This window comes from Pan paniscus, chromosome 18, assembly GCF_029289425.2.
Source record: "Pan paniscus chromosome 18, NHGRI_mPanPan1-v2.0_pri, whole genome shotgun sequence".
Lineage (NCBI taxonomy): Eukaryota > Metazoa > Chordata > Mammalia > Primates > Hominidae > Pan > Pan paniscus.
This window is the reverse complement of record NC_073267.2, coordinates 9,458,927-9,475,747: the sequence shown is the minus strand read 5'-3', so window position 1 is coordinate 9,475,747 and position 16,821 is coordinate 9,458,927. Positions and strand designations below refer to the sequence as shown.

Below are 16,821 nucleotides of genomic sequence, written 5' to 3'. Positions count from 1 at the left end.
CAGGGTCTTGCTTTGTTGCCCAGGCTGGAATGGCAGTGGTGCAGCCCCTGCTCACTGCAGCCTTTACCTCCCACCTCAGCCTCCCAAGTGGCTGGGATTACAGGTGTGCACCACCACACCCAACTTATTATTTTTTGAGACAGAGTTTTACTCTGTCACCCAGGCTGGAGTGCAATGGCGTGATCTCAGTTCACTGCAACCTCCGCCTCCCAGGTTCAAGTGATTCTCCTGCCTCAGCCTCCTGAGTAGCTGGGATTACAGGCATGCGCCACCACGTCTGGCTAATTTTTGTATTTTTAGTAGAGATGGGGTTTTGCCATGTTGGCCAGGCTAGTCTCAAACTTCTGGCCTCAGGTGATCCGCCCGCCTCAGCCTCCCAAAGTGTTGGGATTACAGGCGTGAGCCACCCTGCCTGGCCCAGATTGCTTATCTTATACACGTCGTTTCCTGTTAATCCTTTTTTTAAAAAAGACAGTCTCACTGTGTTGCCCAGGCTAAAGGGATCTTCCTGCCTCAGGGTCCTAAGTGCCTGGGATTACTGATGTGTGGTAAGGTGCCCTGAAATTTTTCACTTACATCAATTATTCCTCCTGCTTGTTAGGCTGAGAGGGCATTCTACTTTGCCTTTTTAAAATTAGCTTTTAATTTTGGAGTAATTCTAGATGTACAGAAAAGTTGCAAAATTATGACAGAGCGCCTGTGTGCCCCCCACCGACTTTCTTGGGTTGTTAACAATTTATATCACCAGTGTTTGATACAGTGTTTTAAACCAGAGTTTGTCACAGCCAAGGAACTGGCATTGGTGTGTTGTTAACCAAAGTCAGATTCTTTCAGAGTTTCACCAGTTTTTCCATTAATATCCTCTTCTGTTCCTGGACTGCCTTATCTAAGTTGAGGTTGCTTGAATGTTTCTGGTCCTAAAGACAAGGCTTCTGTGGGATGCTTTAAAAAATAAAAAAGAATGCTGAGGTAGAGCTCCTAGAGATTCTATGCAGTCACTCTGATGTGGGTGAGAGAACCTCCCCCATCCCCCAGCAGACGCCACTGCAGAGCCATGCAGAGATGGCTGGGAACCACAGGCTTGGGCTCGAAGGTGAGTCAGGTTTTCAGGTTGAGCTCCTTATGCTGGTGATGGATGGAGATAACCAATACTGACATGTCTCAGCCAGACTTCTGAAGTATATTTGGGGCTATGCATCTAGACATTGTATCAGTAAAATTTATATAAAGATCACTGCTTTCTAGTTTACCTCTGTAGCCTCTATTTTAAGTCATATATTTAAATGGATCAGTGTGGGGAGAGGAGATGAGGGGTCAAGAGAGGACCATGCAGAAGCCAGAGGGAGTTCAAGGTGAACTGATGGGGGCGGGGTGAGATGGGCTGTAGGGCGCCATGTGAGCCACCCAGAGACCAGATGTTGGCCCATGCGTATCTGCCGTAATAACAGCTGTAGTTTCAATCACTAGGTTGTTACTAGTGGAAGGATCTGGGGGGCTGAGTGGAGACACCTGTGACTCAGAGGCTGAGCTGGGTCTTCATGGACAAGGCACCACCTGGTGGCGGCAGGACATGGACTCTTAGTTTCAACACACCAGGGTTGTATTGTGTTCGCAACCCCCGCCCCCTGCCAGCTTTTTGGGGGAGGATTGATAAATCTTCGTGAAGTGGCAGAAAATATGAAAGCCAGCCAATTGGAATCTTGCTTATTCTGATCTGTTATCTCAGGGGTTAGATTCGCGTGCTGAAGTGGTCTACGTAACTTCCATAGCGATTGGGAGGTGTTCTCTGGTGGGGTAGCAGTTCTGTGTTATGACATCACAAATGGAATTCACGGGGAGGAAAGCTGGGTATAGCCGTTAAGTGCCCAGTAGAGCAGGTGGGAATATAGGCCCTGGAACTAGCCAGGGAGCCTACTTGGTGTTTCAAAAACATATTTTCTGCCTTTTCATATACATATTGCGTTAACAGGCCTAGCAATCACCAATAATGGAGACTGTCTTCTATTTCTGGGTGGGATATGCGTATTATGGGATGGTAATTGCTTTATTTCCTATAGACGTTTTTCATCCAGGGCTTGTCTATTTGACATTGCACATTGTCACTTGTGTTTGCCAAACATGTCCCCAGTCTTATTTGAGATAATTTTGTGTCAAAAATAGTGCCATATCCCGGGCATGGTGGCCCACGCCTGTAATCCCAGCACTTTGGGAGGCCGAGGTGCGCAGATCACCTGAGGTCAGGAGTTCGAGACCAGCCTGGCCAACGTGGTGAAACCCCATCTCTACAAAAATACAGACAAATTAGCTGGGCATGATGGCAGTTGCCTGTAATCCCAGCTACTCAGGAGGCTGAGGTGGGAGAATCACTTGAACCCAGGAGGCTCGAACTCAGGAGGTTGCAGTGAGCCGAGGTCACACTATTGCACTCCAGCCTGGGAGACAGAACGAGACTCTGTCTCAAAAAAAAAAAAAAAAAAAAAAAAAAAAAATTAGTGCCTTAGCTCAAGTGTTTGGCCAAATCAGTCCCCATGTCTTAAAAACTTCCGAAAAGGTGGCATATAAAACTTGGTATTACATCACTCTTACATGGCAGTAAATGTATGTGCATGCCAATCTTGTACATCTGTCTTGAACAATAAAAGAAGGCAACCTTATCGTTTAGGCTATTTCTTGAAGTCTAGTACAGATTTCTTGTGTGTGTGGCTATTCTGTGCTTTCATCATTTACTTCTGGACCAGGGATTTACCATGTCTTAATTAAAATTTTAATCCTCTTGCGGAACTAACTCATTTATGAGGAGCTTTTAAAAATGGGATCTCCTGCCCCTGGGAGCTGGGCTGGAATCACCTTGGTGGCTGCTTGGACACCCATAGGGCTGTTGGTGGCCGGGACCCACCCCTTATGTACTTGGTGGCCAACCAGTGGCCTTTTGCCATTTCACAGCCACTGGCCTTGATCACTTTCTCTGCACCTGTCAGGTGGAAAATTGCAGATTGGCCACACCAACTCAGATGTGTTAATTTGGATGTAAAAGCTGGGGTCTTGCTCAGATTCTGCTGCAACCGCAGACCTCTGTCTGCTTTGCGTTTTTAAGGCCAACTGCAGAGAAGCCCTAACTTCACACTAGAACCATTTCAGAAAATAATAGGCTTTCTTTAGTCATCACACTGCAATTAATCCCACTGCTGAAAAATGGGGGGTAGAGCTTACGCATTTCCCCCACCCCATCCTGTAAGATGTTATGCGCTCTTGAATTGATCTTGGTTTTTATTATTGCTGTAACTTTTGGAGACAATGCAGTCTCTCTCAAGTCACCCAAAGAAGCCCTTCTTTGAGCTCTAATCTGAATTCACTTGTGTCTCAGTCTGATTTCACTGGACCTCATGAAACCATAACCTGTACCTCAGAATTACAGAGCAGTTGTAGAGTTCGATTATTTTCCACACTTTAGACTGCTTACACTTACATGTGATCCTGATTTTAGACATGAAGTTTTATGTACAGAAAATGAGCCCTCATTTTTGCATCCATGCATTAAAACCATGTTTTAAAGCTATTGTCATAGGATAAGTTTGAACCAAGGAAGTTAAAAGTACTGGGTGTACCTCTAGCAAATTACTTTTAAGATTTATAGGCCAGGCGTGGTGTTTCACGCCTGTAATCTCAGCACTTTTGGGAGGCCAAGACTGGCAGATCACTTGAGGTCGGGAGTTTGAGACCAGTCTGACCAACATGATGAAACCCTGTCTCTACTAAAAATACAAAATTAGCCAAGCGTGGTGGTACACACCTGTAATCCCAGCCACTTGGGAAATGGAGGCAGGAGAATCGCTGGCACCCCGGAGGCAGAGGTTGCAGTGAGCCGAGATCTCGCCACTGAACTCCAGCCTGGGCAACAAGAGCGAAACTCTATAAAAAAAAAAAAAATTCCATTGGAATGTGCCATAATTTATTTAATAGGCCTTCATAGGTTTTTTTTTCCTATTCAGTTAGTACATAAATATATTCTTAAGTTTAAATATACATGTTACTTCTTAAAAATTTTTCATCTTTAAATGTCGCAGATAAGGCACTATCCTGCTTTGTCCATCCCCAGCCCCGTTCCCTTCTTGCCTCCTCCACTTTCTAGGGCCAGTCACTGTCCTTGGTTTACAATTTATGAATCTCATAAAACTTTTTAAAGATTTGATGTAGTTGTAGGAAAATGAATGTGGATGAAAGACATTTCAGAGTACCTGATTTTTCTTTTCTTTCTCTTTTTTAAATTTAGCATGTATATTTGATTTAGAGCATTTGAGCTAGTTAACCAGCAAAAAGACATTTTTCCTTCTCTTCATCCTGTGTCTTGAGTGTACATCTGAGTTCTTTTCCTGAACCCCCTTCCACAATATTTCTGTCAAGACATGATGGTCTAGGGACTAGTTTAGAAGTATGTGTATATGTTTTCAGAAATAAGCTTTAAAAATAATAATAAATTGAGACGAGGTCTCACTATGTTTCCCTGGCTGGTCTCAAACTCCTGGGCTCAAGCAGTTCTCACATCTCTGCCTCCCAAAGTGCTAGGATTATAGGCAATGAGCCACGGGTCGGACCAGAAATAACTTTTAATGCATCATTAATTAAGTGTATTAAGAGAGTGTCAAGACTGAAATTGATCTTTAATGTCTTAATCTTAAACGTCTGAGTGGTAATACCTGTTTCTTGGTATTTTGAATGTTTTGAGATGCTTGGGTGGTGGGGAGCACCATTTTATTCAGGAATTATTGGAGAGGTTTATGATGTAATCTAAGCGTTGGGGTTTTGGAGAGTTGCTGGAGGGGGAAGTGAGCATGGCACTGTCCGTGGTGCTGAATCAGATTGGTTGCTGGTTCGGATGGCAGAAAGGCTCTGAAATTGTGAAGGCCACACACACAACTACCTGGCTGTTAAAAAGCACATCTCCTGTAGGCAGTTGAGATTCTTAATTTCTGTTGGTGTCCAATGCACCAGGGAAAGCCGACTGTGTAGGCAACCGTTGGGCCAGCATTAGTTGCAGTGAGCTATTCTAATATGGGGAAAAACAAATTGATTTAAATGGGACGTGTGAACCTAGGTAAAACCTAAAAGTCCTGCTGTGATTATTCTGCTTGTAGAATAACCACCTGTGTGAGTGTGAGAAATTTATGCTTTAAACTTAATGAAAAGTGATTGGAATGTTGTAATTTACACCTTATTTGCCAGTGGTAACTTAAAATGTTTTGAATCCGAACTTGAGTTATATGTGTTTTTCAGCCCAAGCATTTAGCACGCATTTAGAGTGATAAAACAATTTTATCCTTTCCTAAACACTTTCCAGGATCTTTACATAATTATACAGGAATTGTCCACTGACACCTTGAGGATGATGATTTGATGTTTTAAGACACTGGCATGGGTGGGCGATCCCAGCACTTTGGGAGGCCAAGGCAGGTGGATCACTTGAGGCCAGGAGTTCGAGACCAGTTGACCGACATGGTGAAACCACATCTCTACTAAAAATACAAAATTAGCTGGGCGTGGTGACACATGCTTGTAATCCCAGCTACTCAGGAGGCTGAGGCAGGAGAATAGTTTGAACTGGAAAGGCAGAGGTAGCAGTGAGCTGAGATTCCGCCACTGCACTCCAGGCTGGGGGACAGAGCGAGACTCTGTCTCAGAAAAAAAAAAAAAAAAGATACTGGCATGTGTTCATGATGAAAACGTTTAAAATATTTGTTTTAATGTATACCATTTGCGTATGTTCAGTAATCTTCACAACAAAATTGCCTGTAGAATTGTTTTAATTACTAGGAAACCTATAGTAAAATAATAACTTTGCATGATTAGATAAAGGTTCTTTACGCTGATTAGCTATTGTAAAGTAAGAACTACCTAAGGATTTTTTTTTTTTTTTTTATTTGAGTCTCACCCTGTCGGCCAGGCTGGAGTGCAGTGGTATGATCTTGGCTCACTGTAGCCTCCGCCTCCTGAGTTCAAGTGATTTTCATTCCTCAGCCTGCCGAATAGGTGGGATTGCGGGCATGCGCCACCACACCCAGCTAACTTTTGCATTTCTAGTAGAGACGGGGTTTCACCATGTTGGCCAGCCTAGTCTCGAACTCCTGGCCTCAGGTGATCTGTCCGCCTTGGCCTCTCAAAATGCTAGGATTACAGGCATGAGCCACCATGTCTGGCCTACATAAGAGATTTTACATAAAAAGTTTTGTGCAGAATATCATTGCAAATAAAGCAAATTATAGTGTGGTATAGCATGTTTTCAAATTCCATTTAGTGTTTTGAAACAGTGAAAGTTTGTATGTAGTAAACATTAGTATAAATATTTTTTGGATTAGAATGAATCTTTATTGTGGTACAATTGGAATTTATTAATGATTAGACAACATCAAAAGTATAAGTTTATATTTTGCTTATTCTATTAAAGCCATGAATGTAAAACCCGTGGAATTTCTTTTTCTTCTTTAAAGCGGGAGATACAGATGACCCACCAAGAATTACTCAGAACCCTGTGATCAATGGGAATGTGGCCCTGAGTGATGGACACAACAACGCGGAGGAGGACATGGAGGATGGTAAGTGCCTGTGGTTCGCCTCCTCGCAGCGGGCGGAAACTTGTCAGAAAACAGGTTCAGATCCATGCTTTTTCCTTGGGTACTTCTGAGCATAGCTAGTTTTCAGGAGGCTGTAACTGAGGAAAATCCTGTTTGGGTTTTGAGTTTCAAGATTGCCTACACCATTTCCAGGTAAGTAGAGTCTCCCTAGCCTAGGCAAGGAGGTGTAATGTAGGTTTAAATTTAATAGGTGGGTATTTACTCCTGCCTGCAGGTCTCCAGCCACTGCTAGTATTGGGAACAACAAGCATGTCTTACTCTCCTTCCTGTTTGTTTGCAGCAAGATACGTGCAGACATTGGAACTTGGCTTTCCATTGCATTCTCATTGCAGGGTGTATATCAGTTGATGATAGCTATGAATCCCTCCCCGCTCCTGTTAGGGATGAAATCAGATTCAAGCTTTGGCCTTCATTCTCCCTCACTGAGTTTTGGTCTATAGCTTCTCTGTGAGAAAGCATACTCATATGTATGTGCATGGACATTTTTTGTGTAGGAAATCAGTTTTTTTCTTCCGAGACCATTCCTTCTTTAAATTTATCAAATTAGTGACCTCAGTATTTGCACAGTCACACTTGTGAGTAGGGAGCAGCCAGTAATTGCAGTATGCAGCCCCTGGAGTCTTGAGTGTAATATGAAACCATGTTCTGTCAAAAAGCATGTCCATCAATCCTCATGAGGGTTGTGTCCTTCCCAGGGGAGTAACGGGGCAGTTGAAAGAAACCATCAGTCACGGGCTGCACCACCAGAAGGACTGCTGTTCAGACCTCCTGCCAAAAGTTCAGCCTCCATGAGAAACTGCAGCCGTAGTTGAGAGTTCTCTCACAGTGCGGTTTACCCCTGGCAGCTGGCTGAGGCAATATCTGAGGAAGGTAAAGAGGCGTGGTCTAAACCCGCTGCTTTGTTACCTGTGGAGTGCGCTTTCCACCGTAGACGAGGGCAATGGTGTGGGTGTGGTCTCGCTGGTTGTTGGGCTTTTGGAGGTTTTACTTTAGACATCAGAGATGCCGAAAGCGGTTGAGTGAGTGCATTTGGGAAGGCATGGCCAGCTCTGAGGCGCTAGGTGTGCGTTTGGGATCAATTCTAGCCACTTGTGTAGCAGTGACAGGCCCTGCCCTATTGGAGCATTCCGGGTCTGGTTCCCACAGAGCAATCTGTTCCAACATTTCCCTACTGTTTTTTTCTTTTTTCTTTAGGGGGGAGGTCTTGGGAGGAGACATAGATATAGGGCGGAGCTTCTCAGCTTCTCATGGCAACTTGGATAATTCTTGGTTGTGGGAGGCTGTCCTGTGCAATCCAGGATGCCCATGGCCGCTGCCCTCCACTTGCAGTCATGACATGTCTCTAGACATTGCCAGGTGTCTCCTGGGGAGAATGACTTATGAGGGGTTAATATGGGTAAAAGTCCCCTTCCTTTTGAGGTACATTTCACTAAATTAGTAGACAGTGGTGCCACGCCATAGGACCCGAAAGTGGAAATGCCCTTCTTGTGACCTCCTTGATGGAAAAAGCGTATAATCCGAGAAGGTTGAGTAATCTTCCGTAGCACCTTTCCTTGGTTTGGAACTGTGGTTGCCGTTGAAAGACCCAGCATGTAATATCTTTCTGATGGCAAAGTGCGTGGGAAGGAGGTGGTCCTGACTGTAGGAGAAGAACTTGTAGCTGAGGGCAGCGTTTTCCACCTGCAGTACAAATTGCGCAACCCTCTTCTTCAGGGGATAAGTGTGTTGTGAAAAATGCACAGGATTCTAGGAAGCTGGATATGTGCTGGGCTAAACAAGCTTTATTTACTGTCATATCAGAAGCAGCATAAATTGCTTCTCCAAAATAAGTTTTTGTTAATGATTCCCTAAGACTCTGGACTTCAGAGCTTCCCTTTTTTTGAGTGTCCTGTGTCCTTGAGTGTTGAGTGTCCATTTCAGACTAGGGCACACAATCTGGGAAGCACCTCATTAGAAGTTTGGTCTGTAGCCAAACTATCAGCGACTTGACTGATTTGCACAGAAGACTTCTTAGTAAGGGACATTTCTTGTGTAAGATGCTAAATAGCTAATGAGACAAAGAGATGGGAGACATGTATAGTTGAGGGAGAGAACTTATTTAAAAATCCTGTTAACATAGAATTTCGGGCAAGTATCAGAATTATCTTTTACTGTATCTACTCATTTCATGAGATGACCAAGGACGTACCGCCATGTGTGGCTAATTGTTTGTAGTGATGGGATGTCACTATGTTGCCCAGGCTGGTCTCGAACTTCTGGGCTCAAGCAGTTCTTGTGCCTTGGCCTCCCAATGTGTTGGGATTATAGGCATGACCCATTGCACTTGGCCCAAGGAAGTTTTATTTTATTTTATTTTATTTTGAGATAGGTTCTTGTTGTGTCGCCCAGGCTAGAGTACAGTGGCAAGATCTCAGCTCACTGCAACCTCCACCTCCTGGGTTTTTGTGATTCTCCTGCCTCAGCCCCCTGAGTAGCTGGGATTACAGGCAAATGCCACCACGCCTGGCTAATTTTTGTATTTTTAGTAGAGACGAGGTTTCACCATGTTGGCCAGGCTGGTCTTGAACTCCTGACCTCAGGTGATCCGCCTGCCTTGGCTTCCCAAAGTACTGGGACTACAAGTGTGAGCCACCAAGGAAGTTTTAGAGCAAATACGGCCTCTGAAGATCTAGATGGATCTAGATTTAGAATGTTGTTCTCCATGAAACTAATTTGTGGGGATTGACTAGGACTTGCAAGAACTTGTATTAGAATGAAGAGCAGAAGTTTGCTAAAATCACTGCAACAGCACCATTTGGAGAAATTTCATAGCAACCTTTCTGATTCAGAAATCTGAAGTATTGTGTTTTTCTTTAACTTTCTTTTTTTTTTCTTTTTCTTTTTTTCTTTTTGGCCAGGTTGGAGTGCAGTGGTGCAATCTCGGTTCACCGCACCCTCTGCCTCCCGGGTTCAAGCGATTCTCCTGCCTCAGCCTCCCAGGCAGCTGGGACTGCAGGCGCTTGCCACCACACCTGGCTAATTTTTTGTATTTTTAGTAGAAACGGGGTTTCACTATGTTGGCCAGGCTGCTGGTCTCGCACTCCTGACCTCATGATCTGCCTCGCCCACCTCGGCCTCCCAGAGTGCTGGGATTACAGGTGTGAGCCACTGCGCCTGGCCTACCTTTCTTTTTGCAACTGAAGCCCAGGCTGGTCTATTGGCCTTTGCCCTGGGAGGATAAAATTGGTGTAACAAAGTGCACAGTGGGAACTTCGTGCTGTAGGTAATTGTCCCTGCCCCTGGTACAAGAGTCTCCAGGGGCCAGATTGGAAGGTAGTGAGTTATCAAGGAATCTGGTTAAGGATTTGTGGTGACACCAGTTTGTAGAAGTTTGTTGCTCTGTCATTTACAGTAAAAAGAAGCATGCGGTAATGAAATGGTGGTCTGCTAATGTTAGTGGCATCCAGGCAGATTGGAGTCTTTGTGCATGAAGCGCTAATTTTGCAGTGAATGTGGGTGTCCTTGCTAATCCCTAGCATACTTGGAAGTTGCAAAAAATAGTACATAGGATCCAGTGTACTGTTAACTATTTTCTTGGGGAAAGATCTCCATCACTGAGTCTCATGTAATTCCTCGTAGGAGGACAATCTGGCTGGCCGTATTTGTGAAAGCTGATTTCCAAGTCCACTTCTCCTTTTTATTGGCCCTCATATCTTGACTTTTTTTGGAGACCAGAGTTTTTTGGTCTTGTTGCCCAGGCTGGAGTGCAGTGGCATGATCTCAGCTCAGTGCAACCTCCACCTCCCAGGTTCAAGCGATTCTCCTGCCTTGACCTCCCAAGTAGCTGGGATTACAGGCGTGCACCACCACACCCAGCTAATTTTTTTATTTTTAGTAGAGACAGGGTTTCACCATGTTGGGCAGGCTGGTCTCAAACTCCTGACCTCAGGTGATCCGCCCACCTCTGCCTCCCAAAGTGCTGGGATTACAGGCACGAACCACCGCGCCCGGCTGACCTTTTGTTTTTTAGTAAAATTTTCTTTTTTTTTTTTGAGACGGAGTCTCGCTCTGTCGCCCAGGCTAGAGTGCAGTGGCGCGATCTCAGCTCACTGCAAGCTCCGCCTTCCGGGTTCACGCCATTCTCCTGCCTCAGCCTCCCTAGTAGCTGGGACTACAGGCACCAGCCTCTGCACCCGGCTAATTTTTTGTAGTTTTGGTAGAGATGGAGTTTCACCGTGTTAGCCAGGATGGTCTCGATCTCCTGACCTCGTGATCCGCCCGCCTCTGCCTCCCAAAGTGCTGGGATTACAGGAGTGAGCCACCGCACCTGGCCTAGTAAAAGTTTTCAATTATTCTGTTAGTATGAAGAGTTTTCAGGAAGTGAGGTGAAAGTTTAATACACCCGAAGTGTCATCTAAACTTTGTGCTTGCAGATTTGATAAGTCTGTTCTAAGAAATGTGCCTTGAGTGTGAGGCTGAAATCGAGTGTGCAGTGCACTAATTGTGAACTAACCACTGTGTGTCAGGGCAGTGCCACACTCGAGGGCACAGAGACGGATGCGCGGTGGCCTCTGCGGGGCTGGGCAGCAGGTGGACCAAGTGCAAACTTCAATTCTGAGTCTCACCATTGTTTGGGTCTTTTTAATGTTTAAGGAATACCTTGGAAAATTTAATGTATAGGGTGAAAGTTCCAAAAGCACTTACAATATGTATTGATTTTGTATACATAAAATCAAACCCTATAAAGAGCTGAATTATATAAAATAGATGGGTTGGAAAAGAGGCATAACCTTGTTTCTTTCAGCTTTTTAGGTCCTGCAGTGATTTTCCATTTGGTTGCTTCTGTGCAGTTCTGTATACATGGGCTTCATAAAGCGGGCAAGCTAGTAGTCTCATTTTGTTGAGGCCTGCATTTTGTGTGTGTTATGGTAACTTCCAGGAGTGGAATTTTAAAAACCAGAGTCAGGGTCACTGCGCATAGTGTCTTGACAAATCTTGGATATTAAAATCCTCTATTGTCACTTTGTAAAACAGCCTCGGCGAACCTCCATTTCCTCACCTAAAATGTGGGAATTGACATCTGTCTCTTGTCTACCTTGCAGAACTTAACTCCTGATCAGCTGTGAATTGCATGATCCTAAAAGCACATGGCAAAACTTATTCCACCACGCCATTCTAGACGTTATTATCTTAAACAAGTTTCTTGCCTTTTAGTAGACTTCTATCCTCAAAAGGATTAGGGGAATACCACTTGAAGAGGCTCAAATAAATAATTGTTTTGGACAAGATGCGCCTCTTTCAGCTGCTCTTCCTTCCAAAGTTCCTGTGCTGTAAGCAACTCAGCAGGGTTATGTGGAATAAAATAATTTGGGATGAAGAGTGTCTCAAAGAAGGTAGAAGTGCTTACCATCACACATGCTTTTGATATTTCAATACTACCCTCCCAGGAGGACTGATGGACATGTTTTCTTAAGACCAAACTCAGTCACAAACTTCAAGCAAATTCTGTTCCCTGAGAAGTGGCTGATGCTGAGAACTCAGTTGTTAGTGAACTTTGGAGTCTGAAGGGTTGTTGGATGACATGGTGACTGCCTTCGGGGCCTGAAGATGAAGGATGGGAGGATGTTCTTAGGCACTCTTTACCCAAGCCTACAAGTCTCGTTTTGTGCCTTAGGAGCCCGGTGGTCAGGGATGTCAAAATAGCACCTGATTCTAAGCCGGGAACAGCCTTCCAGGCACTGCCTGTAGAGCTTGGCCCTTGGTGTGGCCCTGGGACTCCTGCCAGTCATTGAGCTGTGTGCAGACTAAGATAGGTACAGAAAGTGAAAGGAAGTGTTTAGAAGCTTGTGTAGCATGTTGACTTTGCTGTGGCAATTTCATGATGCTTTATAAAAGTATTGGTCAATAACAGATTGGTGTGGGTGCGGGAGGACTGTGCCTTCGCAGGAGTCGTTTGGGAAGCAGTAAGATGCTGCAGGGTTTGTCAAAGGTGATTGACCGATGGCCACATGCAAATGAATAGTCACTGTCATCAGTGAAAGATTGAATTTTAAATGGAGACCTTCAGTTGGACCTCTGCTAAGAGGCACTGTGTTGTCAGAAACTTAAATATCTTAAATCAGCCTTTGGTCTTGTTATCATTTAACAATTTATACTACTCATGTGGGAAAAAATACCAGTTCTTAAAAAAAAAAACAATTATTCCCCCTAGGGTGTCCAGGCTAGTATTTTTGCAAAAATCGTGAACCAATGAGGTTACCATTTATTATTAGGCTACTGTTGTAGCCATTGTCTTGCCTCTGAGCAGTGCTGAGCTTCCAGGGGAATGGCTGTTGCCCTGGCTCTCAAGTCCTGCCTGTGTGTTCCGTGCTCTGTAAAGTCAGCCCAAGTCCCATGTCGTGGTCTTTACCCCCAGAAGTCCTGTCCTTGAACAGATATGAGCCATGTCGTTCCTTCTCTCCAAGGTCTCTCCACTCACTTGGTGCCTGGGGTCCTTGGGAATTGAGCTTTAGTAAAGTAGACATTGTTCTCATGTGGAACTCAGTCTGACAGGGATGGCAAGTGTATGGTTAGCACTCTGAGTTTTGGACTTCATAAAGAAGAATTAATCCATTCAGAAACTGTATGTTATCTCAGTCTTAGGGTTTTAATAAATTGGAAGCAATTTTTTCAAACTGTTAGATTTTAGCAGTTAAATCAGGATGTATAGAACAGTTTACTCCATGTCGATTAATGCTAGTGCTTTTGGTCAATGCACAGGCTCTGTGACTGATGATGTGTTTTTTTTGCAGACACCAGTTGGCGCTCCGAGGCAACCTTTCAGTTCACTGTGGAGCGCTTCAGCAGACTGAGTGAGTCGGTCCTTAGCCCTCCGTGTTTTGTGCGAAATCTGCCATGGAAGATTATGGTGATGCCACGCTTTTATCCAGACAGACCACACCAAAAAAGCGTAGGATTCTTTCTCCAGTGCAATGCTGAATCTGATTCCACGTAAGACAGTTTAAATGATGCAACTACAAACCCCCACATCGTTGTATTTCATTACTGGAAGCCAAATTTGATTAGCCTAGTGCAATTTTATCTTAAGTTATTTGCTGCCTCTACATAGCCTTTTGATTTTAAATTAGATTAAATACGTGTTTCTCTTTAAAACCCACTGGTATATGTATAATATCCAAGCTAGAAAAGTATATTTTTATCTTGTAAGTAAAAAAAACTAAAAATAGTTTGTTAGAATCTACCAGCCCATGGAATCAGGGCCGGCCTGGATTAGCTGACCATTGAGCCACCAGGCTTAATTCTTACTCTGTCAGTAACTGTCTGAGCAGAAAATGGCAGCTGTCAGAGCCAGACATCCTTTCCATTGTGTGATAGCTAATTTGTACGGGTTGTTCAGAAAGTACAAGTAAAACATACTTTGTGAAGGATTTATACAACATGGCCCTCTGACTTGAGGAACACTTAAACATTCATATATATTATGAAATGTCCAAAAACTGAGAAATCTTGATGGTCCTTCTATTTAGATGAATTAGAAAATTAATTCACCCTTTATCAAAAACCCAGTTGATTCTGGGAGTACGGACCACTTTGTCAACCTGTCTGCAGTTGGAACCAGGGGAAGCTGCTGACTTGGACTGCACCTGTCCTAGTCTCCCTGCCACGCCACAGAGTGGCCCTTTGGAACCCTCAGTAACATGTTCCCCAGAGTGAACTGACTCTGGCTGTTCTGTCAGATCCCCCAGGGAATAAAATTTACAGACTCTCACTCTGTCGCCAGGCTGGAGTGCAGTGGCCTGATCTTGGCTCACCACAACCTCCACCTCCCAGGTTCAAGCGATTCTCCTGCCTCAGCGTCTCAAGTAGCTGGGACTATAGGCGTGTGCCACCACACCCAGCTAATTTTGTATTTTTCATAGAGACGGGGTTTCACCATGTTGGCCAGGCTGGTCTCGAACTCCTGACCTCAGGTGATCTGCCTGTCTCGGCCTGCCAAAGTGCTGGGATTACAGGCGGGAGCCAGCACACCTGGCCGTACTTTCATTTTCTTTAATGTTTAAGGTAATTTTATGATGCGGCCAGGGCCTGTGGATGGTTAAAGTTGTCCTCTTCTGTTCACATTATGATGTGATCTGATGAGTATTTGGGCTAGGTTTGTTTTAGTCTAATGGACAACTTTAGCCTGAAGAGCACTTTGGAAAAGTAGTGAATGGTCCATACCCAGTGTCAGCGTCCCGAGCAAGCAGAAAGTGCTGTGGGAACAGCACTGTCCTACCCTTGTCCTGAAGAGTCAAACCATTTCAGGGCTCAGTTGCAGCATTGATTGATAAGGCCCCACTTTAATCGCAAACCTTAACTTTCTTTGGCTTAAGTGCTGTATGTATGGTTTTTGAACCTGGATCTAGAGGCCCTTTTGTGGTCCACCCCACACTTGACTGCAGGTACAGTAGTTCTCTTGTGGTTGTAATTTTGTGCCTCATCAGTGAATTCGTCGATGCCGGGGCAGGACAGCAAGCTCTAAGGCCACAGAGCTCCCCGGTGCTGGTTTTTCCCCAGCATATGCTGGAGGGCATCCTAGGAGAGCTCGAGAGGCATGGCACTGAAGGGCTGCAGGGGCAGGAGCGACGCTGAGAGGTGACCCCTATATCAGCAGTAGAAGCAGAGGTCAAAATTGTATAGATACAATTAAAGAAAATTTGTTTCAACTTCTAAGGAATTAAAAAATGAAACCATGAGTGAAATTACTACAGAATACACTGGGGGAGCCCCAAACACCCATTTCTCTATTAAAGGTAAAAATGCCTCCATCCTGCCTTTAACCCCAACCCGAAAGGAGAGAGCAATGAAAACATAAATGGGAATTTTGGTGTGCTATGTTTACTGTCTTTAAAAATGTATAACATCTGGTAAATAATGTCAACTAAGGCTCAGATTATTCTTTTAAACAGGTCATGGTCTTGCCATGCACAAGCAGTGCTGAAGATAATAAATTACAGAGATGATGAAAAGTCGTTCAGTCGTCGTATTAGTCATTTGTTCTTCCATAAAGAAAATGATTGGGGATTTTCCAATTTTATGGCCTGGAGTGTAAGTAACAGTGTATTTAGTCTGAACAATTGGTGCATTACTGCTTGTTGTTCCCTTAACTTTTTGATTTTTCAAGTCCTTTATTCATTTTAGAGTCAGATTTTTACTTTCTAAATTGGACAAGTGTCTTTGAAAACATGTTTTCTCCAGTTTCGTATCTTACGTTTTTAGCAGCTTTCTGGATTCACGTCTCACTTTTTAGTCAGACATTAAAAGGGAGTTCCCAGTGGGCTAAATTTCCTTTAAAAGACATAATGCTGTTTGAGGTCCTTTCATGATTCAGGCATAGTATTGAGTGGTTCCATGTGACTCCAGTAACTTCATTCAGTTCACTTTGGCTGCTTTTTGCAGAGGTGGTAACCAGTGGAACAGTCTTAGGAATGTTACTTCTTATTACGCTAAGTCACTTATCATTGCATTCTCCAGCCCCTCCCCTGCTTAGAGGGGCACAGATTTCTCCTGTCCATGCTGTGGCACTGAGCCCCTGGGTACCTCTGGGATGCCTCTGAAGTGCCAAGCATTTGCTATATTTGTTGTGAGACCACTGTTAAAAGAAAATTGAAACAGTCTAAAGTTAGCAACGAAGTTGGGATGTATTTTAAAAAAAAGTATTTTCATCTCTATTAAGTACAGGGCACTAATGTAATTTGTCTCTTGGCAATAAAGTGTGTGTTCTTATTCAAGCTGGATATTCTTATTTATGTTTTATAGGAAGTGACCGATCCTGAGAAAGGATTTATAGATGATGACAAAGTTACCTTTGAAGTCTTTGTACAGGCGGATGCTCCCCATGGAGTTGCGTAAGTTTTTCTTTAATCGGGCGCTGTTAAAAATGTCTTTTGTGCTGCAGTGAAAGAAGCTTTAGCGTGCATGTAATAGAGATGCACATATTTAATCAGTAAGCCTCCTCTCTGCGCTTGCCCTGTGGCACACAGAGTCACACCTGCTTGACACTCGTTTAACAGATTGATTGAGCAGTTTCTATGTTAGACCCTTGGAACATAATTGTATAATTATGGCCAACTAGACAGCTGTGGTTTTCTGTTCCTAAAGAATGTACACTCAGCTTTCATAGAGGAGCTAAGACCAGTACATAAATACCCAGGGCAGAGATGCTCTGTTGTTACTT

General features: G+C 44.0%; 1 protein-coding gene across 2 annotated transcripts in view; it reads left to right on the top strand.

The window, feature by feature from the left end:
* The window catches only part of USP7 (ubiquitin specific peptidase 7), a 69,101-nt gene that overhangs the window by 25,254 nt on the left and 27,026 nt on the right, over positions 1 to 16,821 (top strand). Inside the window, exons 1-5 of one of the 2 annotated variants that reach the window (XM_055099333.2) lie at positions 977 to 1,093; positions 6,483 to 6,587; positions 13,397 to 13,595; positions 15,554 to 15,692; positions 16,404 to 16,492. In XM_055099333.2, coding sequence (XP_054955308.1) covers positions 1,063 to 1,093; positions 6,483 to 6,587; positions 13,397 to 13,595; positions 15,554 to 15,692; positions 16,404 to 16,492 — 563 coding nt within the window. In that variant the 5' untranslated portion in view covers positions 977 to 1,062. Of the gene's footprint in view, positions 1 to 976; positions 1,094 to 6,482; positions 6,588 to 13,396; positions 13,596 to 15,553; positions 15,693 to 16,403; positions 16,493 to 16,821 lie in introns of those variants that run through there. The other variant, XM_034939756.4, reaches the window with a different exon arrangement.